This window comes from Aspergillus sclerotioniger (genome assembly GCF_003184525.1).
Source record: "Aspergillus sclerotioniger CBS 115572 chromosome Unknown BO94scaffold_33, whole genome shotgun sequence".
Lineage (NCBI taxonomy): Eukaryota > Fungi > Ascomycota > Eurotiomycetes > Eurotiales > Aspergillaceae > Aspergillus > Aspergillus sclerotioniger.
The window spans coordinates 84,896-101,499 of record NW_020291023.1 but is presented as its reverse complement, the minus strand read 5'-3'; the positions used below and the strand labels follow the sequence as shown (position 1 = coordinate 101,499).

The 16,604-nt window shown below is 48.9% G+C and overlaps 3 protein-coding genes and 1 non-coding gene across 4 annotated transcripts; 1 reads left to right on the top strand and 3 right to left on the bottom strand.

Moving 5' to 3' along the window:
• Positions 1–472: 472 nt before the first annotated feature.
• On the bottom strand, positions 473–1,251 carry BO94DRAFT_245068 (uncharacterized protein). Its single transcript, XM_025606397.1, has one exon. It carries the CDS (start codon positions 1,069–1,071, stop codon positions 583–585), a length of 489 nt encoding a protein of 162 aa, XP_025463243.1. The 5' UTR covers positions 1,072–1,251; the 3' UTR covers positions 473–582.
• Positions 1,252–2,503: 1,252 nt separating this feature from the next.
• Positions 2,504–4,272, top strand: BO94DRAFT_245071 (tellurite-resistance/dicarboxylate transporter family protein). Its single transcript, XM_025606398.1, has one exon. It carries the CDS (start codon positions 2,628–2,630, stop codon positions 3,879–3,881), a length of 1,254 nt encoding a protein of 417 aa, XP_025463242.1. The 5' UTR covers positions 2,504–2,627; the 3' UTR covers positions 3,882–4,272.
• Positions 4,273–13,627: 9,355 nt separating this feature from the next.
• Positions 13,628–13,779, bottom strand: BO94DRAFT_t273. The gene has a single exon. It is a non-coding gene; the product is annotated as a tRNA-Tyr (tRNA).
• Positions 13,780–14,651: 872 nt separating this feature from the next.
• On the bottom strand, positions 14,652–15,845 carry BO94DRAFT_589619 (uncharacterized protein; the record flags this gene model as incomplete). Its single annotated transcript, XM_025615958.1, has 1 exon — positions 14,652–15,845. One exon carries the CDS (start codon positions 15,843–15,845, stop codon positions 14,652–14,654), a length of 1,194 nt encoding a protein of 397 aa, XP_025463241.1.
• Between the last annotated feature and the right edge of the window lie 759 nt (positions 15,846–16,604).

Genomic DNA, 16,604 nt, shown 5'->3' with positions numbered 1-16,604 from the left:
TTGGCAGGATGCTGGGCATACTCATCAGCCTCTGTATCTATCTCCAGCTGCTCCAGGGGCTAATTGGGATGGCGCATGCCACTGCCTTGGCGGATTGTAGGCAGTCGCATTTCTGAGTCCCAACAGGACTTGTCTCTGTAGATAGGACTGACTAGGGGAGTATGAGGGAATAACGAGCTTCCAGCGTCGTGGATAGGATCGCCGGCGGACAAGAATGCCGAGAATCGAAAGAGTCTCGGCCGCCACCTATTGAGTCTTCCTCAGACAGCTGAGCCATGCTTGGCGACGATCCGGCCAAGACACGGGGATAGTTTGGCAGTGACGGAAAGGGACGGAGAGGAGAGGAGGAAGGGGAGGAAAGCTAAGGGGGGAAAAGCATGACGGTCCGTCCGTCCGCCTGTCCGCCTCCTCTTCCGGGGAAAAATCGTGCCAAGGATGCCCAGGATTCCAGGCTGACATTCCTCTCGACTCTCTCCGGTTTGCTTCCTCAGTCCTTCTCTTCTTCGTCTCTGCTTCTCCGCCTCCCACTTCAGTTGACGTCTCTTCTGGCTCGTTCCCTCCGCCATTCACCGGTTCCCCCATTTAGAGTATCTGGGCCGGTTTTTCCATCAGCGCCACCCATGGGTCGCCCGTCTGGATCCAGGCTCCACTTGGGATCCCTCTCGAGTCTTCCCTGGTTCCCTCTTGCCTCTTGCTACTGCCAGTACTGCCACTCCCGGCCTCCCGGCCTCCCGCACGCAATTCCTTCATGATCCGCAGTCTTGACAACATTGGCAAACTCTCTTGATCCTTCCATCTTGCTGGTTGTCCCATCTTCGAGGCACGCATAGCCACCACAGGACTTGGCAGTTCCGCTGCCATGGTGCGTTGCTGATCCCCCTCTTGGCCCGTACTGTGTAGAGTTCGGGGAGGGGGCAAAACAGGCTGGAGGTATCTATCCGCTGCGCGTTGTTGAACAACTGAAGATGCTCGGGTTGGCGCTACTGTGTACGGTCGGATGGTCGTCTGATTGGACCGGATGCTGAGCCTCGATTCCACCTCGCAGCGATCCATCCAAACTCCAAACTCCATCCGAATTCCAAACTACCTAGATACTGGGTTGTCTCCAACCCGCCCGGCTTACCAGCTCCTTGGTCCTACCGTCCTGGGAGTCTGGGACCTTTTCTTGCCTCCCTGGCTTCCTGACTTTCCCGTCCGTGCCTAATCTTCGGTCCGAACAGGAACTACCTAGTAGTAGCACTTTTACCTTCCCTCCCCTTTTGGTTGGTCTGGTCGCAGACCTTGCCATGAGTCCCAACTCCCAAGGGCAACTCAGCCGGCCTCCCGTAATGGTTCCAGGGGCAAGATTGTCGAAAATTCAGACACCATACCCATACCCATACCCGCATTCGCTAGGCGCAAAATTACGTCTGCGTCAGGGTCGCAAACGATTAACAAAGGTATACACACACCTGGGGTTGGTCATACCGGACTCCTGATGTGGCATCGACTCGGTGGTGACAAATGCTGGCCATTGTCACGTCCGCGCGTTCGGAGAATTTCCGCAACCCCAACCCTTCGAAACGGGTCAAAAATTGGTGATAACAATATAACATGGTGCGTGGCGCATACCATGAATAATTTCTCTGACAGACCGGATTGACTGGCAGTTGACGTTGTCTCTGCATTCCCGACCCACTGGCGCAAAACCATATGCTTTGCTTCCCCTAGGCTTGGCGGAGAAAGAAGAGTCCGGAAACTCGAAAATCATGAACCACCTGTTCCCCATTTCCCAACTTCCCCTAACCATCAGGTTAATAATCCTTCGCCTCCTATGATGCTTCCATTAAGTGCCGTGGATCCCTGCGTGTCTTGGCAAGATCATGGTTCCCCCTGATCTGATCCTGGCGCGAGTGTTCTGCTTCTATTCCTGATGCGGCCAGCCTATCATGAACAGGCTTGTATATCGGTCCCCGCGATACTGGATGTCTAGACTGCGAGCTCCTTCGTCTGATAAGCTAACCGCAGTTGATATGTCCCTGCAGACCGGCCTTTATGCTCTTGGCCATGATGCATTATGGTTGGCGATGGACGATCATGGGAGCAGCCCAAGGCGGACTGCCTTATTATAGCCCCAAGTGCCGACAGGGGCTGATGCATCATCGTCTTCTTATGACCTGTGGATGGTCCAGCTGCAAGCCTGCCAAGTGCCCTGCGTTGCTGGGAGTAAACCGTTGGGATCAATCAATTGGCCCTTCCCGGAGACATAATCGCATTACCTTGTCACTCTGTTTGACCAGAAATTTTTTTCTCATATCCACTCCACAATCATTAATTCCCTACTCCGTATCCAAAAACGTTTTTCCGAGCTGTTTCATTGTGGGCCCCCGGTGTACATAGTAGTACGGGCCCGCTTCCATAATTCTCACGCCTCGTCTTGGTCACCCCTCCCTGGATAAAAGGCTGGCTCGTTCCTTTCGTGGCAACTCTACCAGACCTTGTTTGATATCTTCTTCTTTTCCCTCCTCCTGCCTGTCGGTGGTCTGCCAACCTCTACCTGTTGCATTGATCTACCCTTCTTCTTTATTCCACTATCCTTCTACCACCCACCGGCACGTCTATCCTATAGACCACACTCAAGCAACATAATGCATGTCCACGACACCCTGCCTGGCTCATCATCCGGGTCGGATCTGGAAACCTTCAATCACGAGCCTAAGAAGTCCGCCCACCATGATCCCGAGATATGTGTCAATCATGCATCGGAGATAGCCGTCAACCACGGGCTCGAGAAGCCCGGCCCGATCAGCATTCGCGAACGGTTGCGCCATTTCACCTGGGCCTGGTACACCTTGACCATGAGTTGCGGTGGTCTGGCCCTCCTGATTGTCAACCAACCCCATGACTTCAAGGGATTGAAGGACATTGCTCGGGTGGTCTACTGCCTGAATATCTTCTTTTTCACTGTCGTCACTTCTCTCATGGTCACCCGGTTCGTCATGCACAACAACTGCCTGGACTCCCTCCGTCATGACCGAGAGGGACTCTTCTTCCCGACCTTCTGGCTCTCCATCGCAACCATGATCACGGGTCTGTACAAGTGCTTTGGTGATGATAACTCGAAGAAATTCACCGTCTGCCTTGAGGTCCTCTTCTGGCTGTATACTGGCTGCACTTTGATCGCCGCCGTCGCTCAGTATTCCTTTGTCTTCCAGGCCCACCAGTACCATTTGCATAGCATGATGCCTTCGTGGATCTTGCCGGCCTTCCCGGTCATGCTCAGTGGTACTATTGCCTCGGTCATTGGATCGGGCCAGCCTCCCGAGTCTGGCATTCCTATCGTTGTTGCTGGCACTACTTTCCAGGGACTCGGTTTCTCCATCAGTTTCATGATGTACGCTCACTACATTGGACGCCTGATGGAGGTCGGCTTGCCTTCCCCCGAACACAGACCCGGCATGTTTATTTGCGTTGGTCCCCCCGCCTTCACTGCCCTGGCGTTGGTTGGTATGGCCAAAGCGCTTCCTAACGACTTCTCTCTTAACGGGGATCCCAATGCGGTTATTGACGGCGAGGTGATGCTGTTCCTCGCTACGAGTGTGGCCATCTTCCTTTGGGCCTTGAGTTTCTGGTTCTTCTGCATTGCTGTCGTTGCCGTCATCCGCTCCCCGCCCACTTCTTTCCACCTGAACTGGTTTGCCATGGTCTTCCCCAACACGGGATTCACCCTCGCCACCATTACTCTAGCCAACCAATTCGATAGCGCCGGAGTAAAGGGCGTGGCCACCGCCATGTCGCTCTGCGTGATTATCATGTTCATCTACGTCCTGATCAGCGCGGGCGTGGCTGTTATCCGGAAGGACATCATGTACCCGGGTAGAGACGAGGATGTGTCTGAATGACCTCCTCGCTCGCCGTTTCCTGTTTTCTTTCTCTCGTCTTAGCCTCACCATCTTTGGTTTTCTGTTACACTTGCATCTAGCGTTGGATTACTTTGAATGATCATATGCATACATATGTTGAGCGACTTGTGTCTTTTCATATCTACATTGGAGTTTTTGGAGGCATACTAGATATAGAATAGATTTCCTACGTTCTCAAGATACCAGTATCATTCATTTCCTTGTGCCTGAAACTTGCCACCAACCTTGCCCACTGTGTGGGTTGATCCTTGTTGTAGCCTCATCCCCACCCGGGTGACATCAACGGGCCCCTTCATGCCACCACGACGCTGGCGATCACATTGCCTGACACCAGAGTGGCATGATTCCGTTCACTTCTCTGACCGTTGACCAGTCTGTGAGGATCGTTCACCATTAGCATGAAAGACCAGGGATGAAGTGGTCCCAAATTGTGAATCTTGATGCACAGCGTAACGTTGGGAAGGCTCTCATTCCACGAGAATCACTTTCATTCCACGAGAACCGCTCTATTCTGAGTCTTAAAGTGAACGAAGTAACAAAGTAATCTGTGAACGAAGCCCGTTCACTGGGAGTTGTGACCAGGTATAAGACCCCCCTCATTTTCCGCTGCAAATCGACTCATCTCCTCTCCTCTCTCCCCTCCACACACCCCACGGGACCCCGACAGAGTCATGACTGATTCTACACCTCCCCCTTTTCCACGGAGAAACACGTCTCAGTGCGTTCTCATTACTAGATAGATTGGTCCCTCACTCCCCTCCATGTATCTCCTTTTCGTATTATTACACAATACACTAACCCCGCTCCAGAGATGGACTGGGACTACTATTGCCTCCTTTGGGATTTTCCCCACCTTGGCCTCCCCTTGGGTGAAATTTTGTCCGGTGGGATCGTGGAGGAAGAGGCAGGAGGAGGAGGACATCTGGCGGTCAGCAGCGATAGGAGCGGGGAACCAGAGACGCAGCACCTGTTTCGCGCAGATGATGACATTATTTTTATCACGTCACTTGCTTGTCCTTGCTGCTTGGAGATGAGATGTAGATCCATCTCCTATTCCTTGCAGCCACGTGGGCGTGTCTAGTTGGCTTTAGCCAAGCATGTCGGGAAAACGCCTCACAACGCCTTAACTCTCTCGCCTCATGAGCTTGTTTGGTGCCCTTGCATCTGAACCCCGATAGCCGACAGACACACAGGAAAAATCACCCGACCGTGTGCCGTACCATCCGACGCATCCGACGGCAAACTCGGCATGCCGAGGGACAATTGAGCTGGCTGGCGACGGCTGGTGGCAAGCTCAGGGCAAGCCGAAATCGCCTGGGTCGGCTGGTCCAGCCACGCCCGCCTCAGCACAACCCCCACTTGGCCTCACCTTTTGGCTCACCGAGCTCTCGAGCCCTCTCACCGGCCACCTTCCACTGTGTCACTCCGATTGGAAACACCTTCCCATGCGGCGTTCGAAGAAAAAATCAAAATCAAACAAGCCTGATCGGCACAGGATGCCGGCAGATCGCATCTGGGCTGTCCAACCACACCCACGGGATTATTATGCATACATCGTGGCTGCTATGCTTGATCTATGCTTAATACTTTATACTGACTTCTACCCCACGTCGCCGCGGCTGATTGGTTTCGCAACCCCATAACCCCAATCTCCGCGTGATTCTCGGCTGACTTAGCCGCCTGGCCACCGCCCGAAATCTTGCGTAACACAATAATACATAGTACGAGTCAGCACCGCCTTCACCGAGACGCGCTTTATCCACTCTGGGGCCCACGCTGGAAGGTCCAAGCCTGCATCCGGCATGTCGACCCCGACGACCCCGACTACTGTTGCTAAACGCGTCGCTGTTTCCATTACATACGAGAAACGACCCCCATGGAGCAGACCCCAGATCTGTGGGAGCCCTCAACCCTCAACGAGTCAGCGACCGGCCCATGATGGTACAATGGCAAGCAGGGCGCGTCTACCTACACAGTACAGCTTCACACTCGTTCCAAGATGGATGAATCCCTTTCTGAGAGCAGCTCGGAGGTATCCCCATTCGATTTATGCAGTAGAACCGGTAATATACATATCTGGCTCGACAAGTCGGCCCACAAACACGCCGCTCAGGTGGATGATGGATGATCAATTACTATTTCCTCCAGGAATGTCAGCGACTATGCTTCTGCATCAAAAGGCCTCAGCTGGTATGCCAAAATTGTCACCTCCAGGACTTTCGGCATAATGGATCGATGGATACCCGGGGTATAGCAATTCGCACATTTGCCTGGTGATTGTGGTCTCGACTCCACCGAGACACATTCAGACCTCATGACACTTGGGAAGCAAGTTCTTGGAAGTATCCCACTGGATTCGACAACTATGCCGCACGGCGTCGGGTCGGAAACATCGCTAAAGATATACAACACTGGAAATCATCGCGACGCCCTCGAACACTACCTTCGCGAAATATCATGCAAACACGAAGTCGTGCTTAATTGCGTCGACATATTGGACACTTGGATACCCAGCTATTCATACGGTATCTACATCTGCAATGGCGAATATTCGAATACGGCACATCTTCCGTGCTAGAAGTTTGTTCCAATGGCTTCAATTGCTATACTCGCCACATGTTATGGACCTTTCTTGGACTCGCTTGTTATAGCGCAGTTATGGAGGATATCTTCGGATAGGCTGAATATAATCAGCAGCAGCTTCTCTTCTATTACTGGGGGAGAAGCTGTCTCTCGGCAAGGGGAAGGAGGTGGATCGGGTGTTACCATCTGCACCGGTTGGTGTATCTCTTGCCGGTTCCAGTGGTCGGCTACAGAGAAAGCTCAACTACGAGAAGTCAAATCACCATGGTCAAAGCCTGCAGTAGCAGAGCTGGTCAGAATGGTTCTGAGGCAGCAAGAAGGAGCAGTCTGAGGAGACACCATGATCGAGGCATAACAGCAGGAACTCTGTAATCCTATCGATTGGGATAAGAAGAAAGCGCTTGCGGTCAGCGTTGATGGCCTACACGCTCGGTCATTCTGTTGGGTATATCTGGTCTGGGAGCTGGAAGCTTCACGTTCCAACCTGGCCACGAGGGTGCCCAGTCCTACAAAAGACAGATGAGCTCCATTGGAGAATTGAAGTCGACTCGGCGGCCTGGGGGAACTATGATATCAACAAATCGCGCCCCCGTTAGTATGACATCGACATTTAAACGCCGAATAGTTCTGGCTCAAGTCCAGCTCGACAAATCTACAGTTAGCTCGAACGTATTCATCAGAAATACGGCGGCCATTTGATATACGATCGAAACACAAGATTTGAATCTGATCACAAGAAGACACTTACCGTGTCACAGAATCAGCATGCTTGGATCTAACAACTCATGACGGTCGGGAAAATGTCCCTTACGGCCATGTATTCTCGATGCCATATGTCAAGGATTCCTGCATTCGCTTCAATGTCGCAAATAACACATCCAGACCCATGTCGCTGCTATATATGCATGACGCAGCTCTGCTCTAACTGGCCAGTCTGTTGAATTGGATACAGCGGTTCCATGTCTAGCCTCGCACATCTGCTCATACCATGTCTGCTGTGAACGAACGATATCACTAGTTCTTCAGTATCTAATGAAGACTCGATGGCAAACATATTGCTGCCTGCTGCTTACTGTCAACGGCGTTTCATCGCAAACACCCAGTCTCAGTACATCGATAATAGAATCTGTTGCTCAATCCATCTGATTCAGCTTCAGCATCTGCGCGTGCTGCGACTCGGAACATGGTTGCTTCGAGCTAATGTCCGAAAATTACGCCAGTCCGTCCAATGAAGGTTCGGACATCTTTACGGGGATGACATCCACCACATAGTCTGGATCCATGACACCTCGCAATCTTCATTATATTAAACTCAGACCATGCGAATGGAAATCCTAAGGATACTCTGACGTGCTTACAGCAGCCTGTCCTGCTGCGAAACAGCGTTGGAAATCGAGGCGATGCATCTAATCGTCACAAATATCAATACCTCTGAGCTTGAAAGTAATCATCTCAACACTACGAAAGGACTACACCGATGAGAAACATATCCCCACAGCGGACAGCTACTTGATCCAGATGGGGATCTATCGAACGAAGGCAACAGAAAGCGGGCAGTTCTTCCTTCAAACATAACAACGAAAGTGGAATACTGCAGATCCAATCTAAACGGGTCAGATAATCTGGCCGAAATCTATCTATGGACGCAGAGTATTCCATATCAAGCGTGTCGATATCCCCGGTAGGGCGAGTGCGCTTGTTCGCTGCTTGCCCACTGTGGTGTTCCATTCAACTTTAAATGACACCAAACCAACAGACCAAACTACACTCGGCTCCAATACAGCTGCTCTGGTCACAAAGTACTTCTAAGTACCTACAAGCCCTGACCCAGTGGGCCGGCTCATATCTTACACAGCGCCCGATCAAGTACAACTCGATGACCACGATGTCGATTACCCCGGAGCTTTATTGAAGATGGCGGACGTCTTATTTGATTGCACGGTTCCCATGGGAAAATTTAAAAAGGGATCGCAAATTCCTGACAAGCAACTCTTTGCTTTTGTCAGCTATGGCTTTCGTGGATACATCTTTTGATAGAATTCCCAACCAGACCAAAAGAGATACCTCTTGGCTAGTGGAACAATTCCAAGATGAATAGGTTCCAACATCTTCTACATTCTACATCTAGCCATAGGGAATATGTCACTTTTGGTCTACCTGGTAGCAGCTTTGACATCCTCTACAGTCTCCAGTGGGAGAGGACAAGTTCAGGATTCTTTGTCGCGGCGGATGGCAAAGGGTCGAGAGTTCCACCTTGTATTGGCAGGGGGAACTCTCATCTCGATTTATCGTGGACATATGCATAGCTGAGTGATCGCGTTGCGGAATGTCTTGCATACTGGCATTTCGCATCGGGTGAGCCATAGCTTACCTGCACTTGAGCTGTTACTTCGACGACAGGCAATATGGAAACTAGACATATTACAACAACTGTCGAAGAAGGATCCGATACTTGGTGCCTGAAGCAATAGCAAGGATGATCTGGCTGGGTTCATGTCTATTGTTCGAGTGGCTAGTAGCTGCAAGAACAAGCCTTGGAAGGTGTTGATGCAACACATCGAAAAGAGAAACAATGGTGGATCGATTTTAGACCATTGTTGGCTCTGCTAAACGTGGACGACATATATAATGGAGTCCCAGCCGTTCAACGCATTGCTGGTGATGGGGACAAAACCAGAACATATTGCTAGCAGATTGAATGACAATCGCTGAGCAAGAATAGTTGATGAAGACCAAGGACAAGCAAATCTCTGTTCATATATTCTAATTTAATAACCCACCTTTAACGTCGAAACGTTCTTCCATCGCTCTGAAGAAGATTCGACGCAAGAAATTTGAAGCTGAGTAACTACTCACCCCAGTCCATCCAGACTGGCTGCAATAATTGGCGACGAAGTTGTGGACATCTACCTTAATGTTCGACAATCGAAACAATTCGAAGATCGATCGCTCCAAGAGGAATCAGACCATTTCAGCATGACTGGTCCGGTCTGGGGTTGTTCACATATTCACAGATGTATAAGAGCCATCTATACATCTAAAAGCGATATGAAGTTATGCTATCGCTGCTCTCAAAGAGGGAATCGGATTCCTTAACATCATAAGGAAAAACGACATCCATATGTCCATACGTGGCCTTGATATTGAGCAAAGATACCTCGGGGTATTCCATCAGTACTAGGATTAAAACTGTCCTCAAGAGCAGGGAATAGTCCTCACTGTTATCACCAACAACAGTCACAATCCATAGAGCCTTCCGCTCCTACAAAAGCGAGAAGACCCTACTGATATGGGTGCAGCGATTAAACGTTTGCGCAGAAGAGGCAGTAGGAAGCTTTCGCAGAATATACTGCACAGCAAACTCACTCACTTCCTTGTCCACACTCGCACTCGAAGAGGATCTTTTTCCATCCTCAAGCACCAGAATCTCTTTTATAGAGGGCCTTCCGCGGACATTCTTATGTCCTAACGTCAGATTCCTTTCGAGAATCGACGCAAACGCCGCGCTTCTTCTTTGTCTAAAAGAAAAACAAGGACCATTATTCCCAAGACTGCCGATGAAGAGCATAAAATGCGCAATACAGATCGCAGCCGGAGCAAGATCGCCAAGGTGCAACGCCAGAAGATCCAGAAGATCCAGAAGCTAAAGCAACGCGGTAAATTGTCGTCGACAGAAGAAACGGATGTCAGAGGATCGATCAATTCCTAAAACCGAGACTTGCGACTCGTTGGTCAGGGGTTTTCACACACCATAGGTTAAGAACCTATTATCTTTTCGAACGGGTTATATCCAATTAAAAGAGATATTCCATCTGCCTCAACCATCAGCACATCTGTGTCAAAGAAGTACATCAGACACATCTCGCTGCAGATTATAATTCATTATATCTGTCCTAAGATGAAATGAAGGACGACGAGGCATACATGATGTATCCTCTTAACATGTTCCTTGCATTGCATTGCCTCGCATTGCTATCGAATACAACAGTACGCACAGCGAACATACAAGGTTGATCTCACCAATGCAGATCCCGATGAGGGATCCCTCCAACCAGAGCAACATCAGGCGATAACTCAAGCGCGTCCAACAACTCAAACAAACTCAAAGAAATTAGTAGTTAGCTGGGTGATCTGATTCACTCTCTTCATTCAAATCCTCAAAACCTCGTCCACAGCTCGACGTATACCACGTTACGAAGCACAACTACCTTGTGTGGTCAAATGTCATATCTTCTTGTCATCCACCACCAATTCACCTCAAATTATAACACTCAAAGAATTGAAATAACCTTTAAACCCGATGGAATATCCAAATCAGGAAGAAACCTACTCGCGAATGCTCCCCGACATTCCACGATTTCATATTCTTTCCACGGAATATATTTGATCTCTTGGTTAATTGGGCCGACCACCATTCAGACCATAAACACACTCAATACAAGAACCAAGCCAAATCCATGTGTTCTGACAGTGCACTCGCACTGATGTGAACAACATGACGAGTGTGGATGGTTACATCGCGGGAATGGGTGTGGGTGTCGCCTTTCTTACTTTTATTTTGGATTGAGGATGACTCGAACGATAAGTTGGGATTGGATACATTGATATTATATGGATGATCGAATACAGATGTTGGTATCAAGTGGGAGAGATACCGACAACTTCGTGATGAAGAGGAAAGACATTCTACTAAGATGATTGTCCTGATTAAAAGAGACGGATGCATATTCCTCTATGTGCCCCTGTTCCTGTTGAATAGTACAGGGACAGGATCCTTGATGGGTTGAGTTGGCTAGAGACAAAAGAAGACGGATCTATCCATATTCAACAAACGATACGGGATATGTCCTACAAGCAAGAGTATAAGCTAGAGAATGGGTTTGGCTATGGGTTCTTTCCGGGATGTTTTCTATCATTTGCTATTACATGTTGATCAAGGTGACTAAAGCTACTTGATTATGCGAGTTCTACCAACCAACAAAGTCAAATAAGTCCAAAACATCTATCTGTTCAGGAATAAACGCTCCAAACTGGGAACTTGCATCTATTCTGGTCTCAACGAGGTATGTGCGGGTGCGAGGCGTCATCGTTGCCATCAATGACTATCAAATTGACTACAGCCCTAACCCTGACCCCGGTATCATCGTCCCCGGTCATCAGTCCACTATCGTAAATATCACAGACCCCTGGGAATAAATCCTAGCTAACAGAGAGGGCAACCACAGTCAAGACACAACTACAATAAAAAGTACCATCTTCTCTTCATCGTAATCCCCAGGAACTGCCGGCTGGGATGCCTTCCAACTTCCATATCTATCAAAGGGATTTCATCCCAAAGATCCGTCAGACATCCGGATTCCCCCCGTTTATAGAAATGACTTCTCGGTGGAAGTTTGGAAATGATTGGCACTTGGTCCGGGAAAGGTCATATCCTCTGGTGCTGGTATCGTTGAAAGATACTTCTTCCACGCTGTTGTTACGGCGTACATTTTCTCGCTTAGATCATGTTGATTGTACTAATTATCCCTACGTGGCGTCACAAATGGGGAAGTTGGACGTGTGCAGGATATGTTGTCATGTTCTTTCGATAGCATAGAGTATATAGTAGTCACCGAGGAGACAGAAATACTCAATTCCACAAAGTCAATGAGCCAGACCATGGAAAGATATCGCCTGCAGATAGAACCCTAGGCAAATGTTGGTGACTGACTTGACTTCCAGAGAAGAGCTTTGTTGAAATGACTCGCTGGTAGACCGAAATAATGATCTTGCTTTCAAGATCCCGTTTATTGCTCGAAGAATCCCGGATTGCCCTGTCGAGGCTCGTTTCGTGTATTTCTTAGCCAGGCGTATAAGACCTTATAGTATTAGGTTTGATGGTCTGGGATCTAGGATGAAAAATCGGATGGTTGTTTGTGTTTGAGGCCTGTCATTCCTCACTATCGTTGACGATAAAATCATAATCATAATCCTCTTGTTCGCAAAGAAACTCCCCAGTCCGAGAAAAAACAAGAGATTCAGGGAAAGAATCCCCTCTCGAAAGGTCCAGTCACGAGTATGACTTGCTAATTGGGTCGAGATGTTGTTATATGGTGGGTGGGAGGACTTCCACCATCGATATACCCTGTCCATCGTAGGATCAGTCGCGAGGGCGCTTTCTTTCCAACACGCCAGAGAGACCGTAATGAGTATCACTGCCTCCTGCCAAAGCCACGATTGGAACAACAGAGTTACTTGTAAATGAGGGTCCATGGCATTCACTTGTGTGCGTTTTATCAGCCAAACTGTCCTGCAGGATGCACAGTCTATCCACCCAGAGATAATCTATGTCTAGTTTGGAACAAGCCATTATAGCATCTCTGATAGTTGCTGGAACCAGCAACCCCACCATATCCAGGTCATGGATATTGCTAGGCTTGTTGTTGCTTCGATCTCTATGGCAGTGGGGTATCCCCAGACGTAGCTCAGAGCAGCATATTCGCACGACGACGGACCAGGAAGTGATCTCTTCCTAGTTTATAAGTGGTAGAGGGCATGGTATAACCTCTTAAGCAGATTGTCTTATATCACTCCATAGTGCAATTCCCGAATGATACCTTTCGCCATCTGCTTCACGTCAGAAATGAAACGCCCACAGAGGGTTACCTCATTCCTTACCATTATCCAAAATGCATAATTCCAATGCTTTCAATGCTGTCAAGTCTAACCAACAGCATAGCTACGTTGTTTGGATCGAATACCGAAGCCAACTCTGCAAATCGTGCGCAAATCACACAAGTGCGAGGGCGGTTCCCCAAGCCCCGACTCTTGTCTATGTTTTTTTTTCCATCAGCCAGCATTGAAGAACATGTCCCAGTCGGATGTGCTGACACATATTATAAAGGGGGGTTCCGATGAGAAATGTTGCGCATGGCGAACAGTTGTCATGAAAAAGAAAGTGGAAAATAATTGTACACAGGGGGCATTGGTGGATCTCTATGGTGAGATCCGATGATCAAGTCGGACAAGGCAGACGGTTGAATGATTTCAGTGGAGAGGAACATGATTTTCTGCTAGAGAGCAAAAATACATAATAAATAGATCGTCTCTCAAGGAACCTTTAGTCAAGGCTGACTTCTGCTGGGATAAAAAAAAAAAGAAATCGACAAGGACGCGATTTGAACGCGCGACCCCGAAGGGATAAGATAACATCCGGTTGGATTCACTGGATTGGGAATTAGTATGAAAGTTGGAGTGATGTAAGGCAGCCGGTTCAACATACAGTCTTACGTCTTAACCACTCGACCACCTTGCCGCTGGTTGAGGTTCATTTGGCAGAAAAGGAAAGGTGAAGAGCACTTGCATAAGACTTGTAAGGAATGCCGATCATATCGTAGTATAGTAACTCAGAATAGGATTTTTATGGGGGAGGGGTTATCCACTACTGCTAAGATAGCATCCTCCCTTTTCGTCAATATGTCCTTCATTGACAAGGTACTCTTTGTAGTTGGCGGTCGATCTCATTGTTTCCGAATCGCAGTTGATTCCGAAGCCGAGAGCCGAGCCCCAAGAAGTATATCAACAGTCGAATTAACACAGCGGCCAACTCGTCTCCCATTCCACCGAACGGAGGTCTTCAGGCCTGGCTGTATCCTTCCTCTTCTTCAACTTGTTGAGTATCCTTGTAGGAGGTGCTATCATGAGGGGCAGACTTATATTCATTGCCACGATGTACCTATTTTCCTTCCGACATCTATGAGGGATACCTAACAGTAGATCGTAACCCACTCTCCGGCTGCTGCAATGCTAGTATATTCCTCCCCACCCTGCTATCTACATGAGTGAAATGTAATATTCTTGATCAGAACAGTCCATTCCATGTGCTAGGAACTATCACTCTGGGCAGTGACATTCCTCAAGTGAACCCCTCCTGGGGATCGACTCTCTGGGGAATTCCAAGATTCACTGGGATGGATTGGTTCTGGTCAAGTGGTACGGGTACAGTACAGCTACAGTACAGCTACAGTACAGCTACAGTACCGCTACAGTACCGTTGAGGGATGATGGGGCTATTATTCATGGTGTGTAATATCACCAAAAAAAAAAAAAAAAAAAAAAAAAAAAAAAAAAAAAAAAAGAAAAGAAAAGAAAAGACAGGGGATGATGCCATTATCTCAAGAATGGTAATCAAGAGCCAGATTGCCAAATCAAAGGGGGGAAAAGTGGCCTCTGTCGACCTAACCGAACCCAACCATATTCCCCCTGGCCCATCTGTTCCCATGAGTAGCTGGCTGCCCTCAACCGGCTCCAAAACTCGTTTTGAACGGGGACGGTGTAATTGGGAGCGATTGGATCCAAGAGGATTACCTTCCACTTCCGAGTCGATTCATCCCACAATATGTGGTGCACATCCTCAGCGTGGAAGGAAGAAAAGTTATTGTCGTAAGATACCGACCTGTCGTTGCGCGTGAAAACATGGCTGGCGTCGTCGTAATCATCGAACGTCATATGACCGGTCGATAGATGGATGAATCCCTCGTCCAGGCTGGTGTAACTATGAAGAGGGTGATATTGACTCTGCAGAGTGGTTGAAACCTCGGCGGCACCCAGCATCGCAAGCGCCCACAAGGCAAGTCGGACAGTCAGGATGCCTGGACCCTGTGCGTCGAATGGAATACTTTGCCATTCCAATAGGCCGGGTTCATAGTCGGAGCCGTCATCCACGTAGCCGGCAATGGAGGCAAAACTGGGATCCGAGTGGGAGCTTGGAGATGTGAGGATTTGGGCCGAATAGGACAATGGCCTTGGCCTTCGAGGGGTACTGACAGCTCCTCCAAAGCCACTACTACTACTCGACTCTTGCACGCTGCAGCGAATGACCACAAGTTCTCGGTCGGTGATGATCCACCCATACCGAGTATGGTTTTGCATGCAGTAGAATTGGACCTGAGCAAAAGGGTAACGATAGTTTCGTTTCCGGACCCCCCCAGAGGTCCATTTGGAAGATACTTTGGCGAAGCCACTGGGGACGAGTTCGGCTGGAGCTTGTTGAAGAGCCGGGTGCATTCGATCCCATCTCTTTGCCAGGCACTGGGGTATCACGGGAACCAGACTCCGGCTGAGCGTATGTTTTAGGCTGTCTTCACCCCAGACATCTTTCTCGTTCGATGTCAGCTCCCGGCTAGGTTCATGAATATCTGCCCGAAAATCGAATTGAAGGACTTCCTCGAACAACTTCATCACATTGTCATAGCTAAACTCCTTCCACACTGCTAACCTCTCCACAGGTTTCCAGTCTCGGTGGAAGGTGAGGCTACCTTCTGCCGCCTTGCACACAATCGGTGGGATTGGTCTCGAAAGAATTTCTAGAAGCGTGGGCATTATTAAAAGTACCAGACGAAAAAAAAAGTATAGACTGACCGCAAACCTCATTGAGTTCGTTCTTTGGCGAGACGAGGAGAGGACTCCTATCTTATTATGTTCCTTGTCCTCTTCAGCCAGTGCTTTCGGATGATGGGACTTTTGGAGGTCCAAGGCATATGGGTATTACAAAACGCACATAGAATCCCCTTCAAAAAGGATAGTCTATATATAGAACGCTGATATCGACTCTGCTCGGTCAGTCCAGCCAAGGGGGATTTAGTCCCGGGTTACGAGCAGCTAAGCGTCTGGACAGAGAGATCCGAACCACACCTCTGAGCGGGTCATAGACGCAAGGACAAGATGCAGCAAACAGAAGAATGGAATCGTAGTTGCATATTATTGTGACAAGTGAGTGGTGTGTTGTCATTCGGCTTCGCTGACCCTTTCCAGTGACGTGGGCTTTTGTGTTGCTTCATAATGCCAGATGCATTGGAAGCTACAGGTTCTTGCTCTTACGGTAAGTGCCTACATGCCTAGCATTACCTTTGTGGGACTTGAGTAGGCTAACAAAATTTAACTTGACTTGACTTGACATCACCTTCGAAAGCCACCTGGATGTTCATTAGGAAGAGAGTGCTTCATCCCCTGTCCACAAGCCCAATGGCTAGACTCGCAAATAAATCCAATTGGGATTTCAAAGCAGGCAAAGATACGTGTTGAAAAAAAAAAGGGGGGGGGGGGTCGTCGTGGTTACATTGCCAACAGCCTACAAGAAGG

What these genes read in the sequence shown, in the direction of transcription:
- BO94DRAFT_245071 (XM_025606398.1), top strand. Translation starts at nt 2,628, where the DNA reads ATGCATGTCCACGACACCCTGCCTGGCTCATCATCCGGGTCGGATCTG.
- BO94DRAFT_245068 (XM_025606397.1), bottom strand. Translation starts at nt 1,071, where the DNA reads ATGGAGTTTGGAGTTTGGATGGATCGCTGCGAGGTGGAATCGAGGCTC.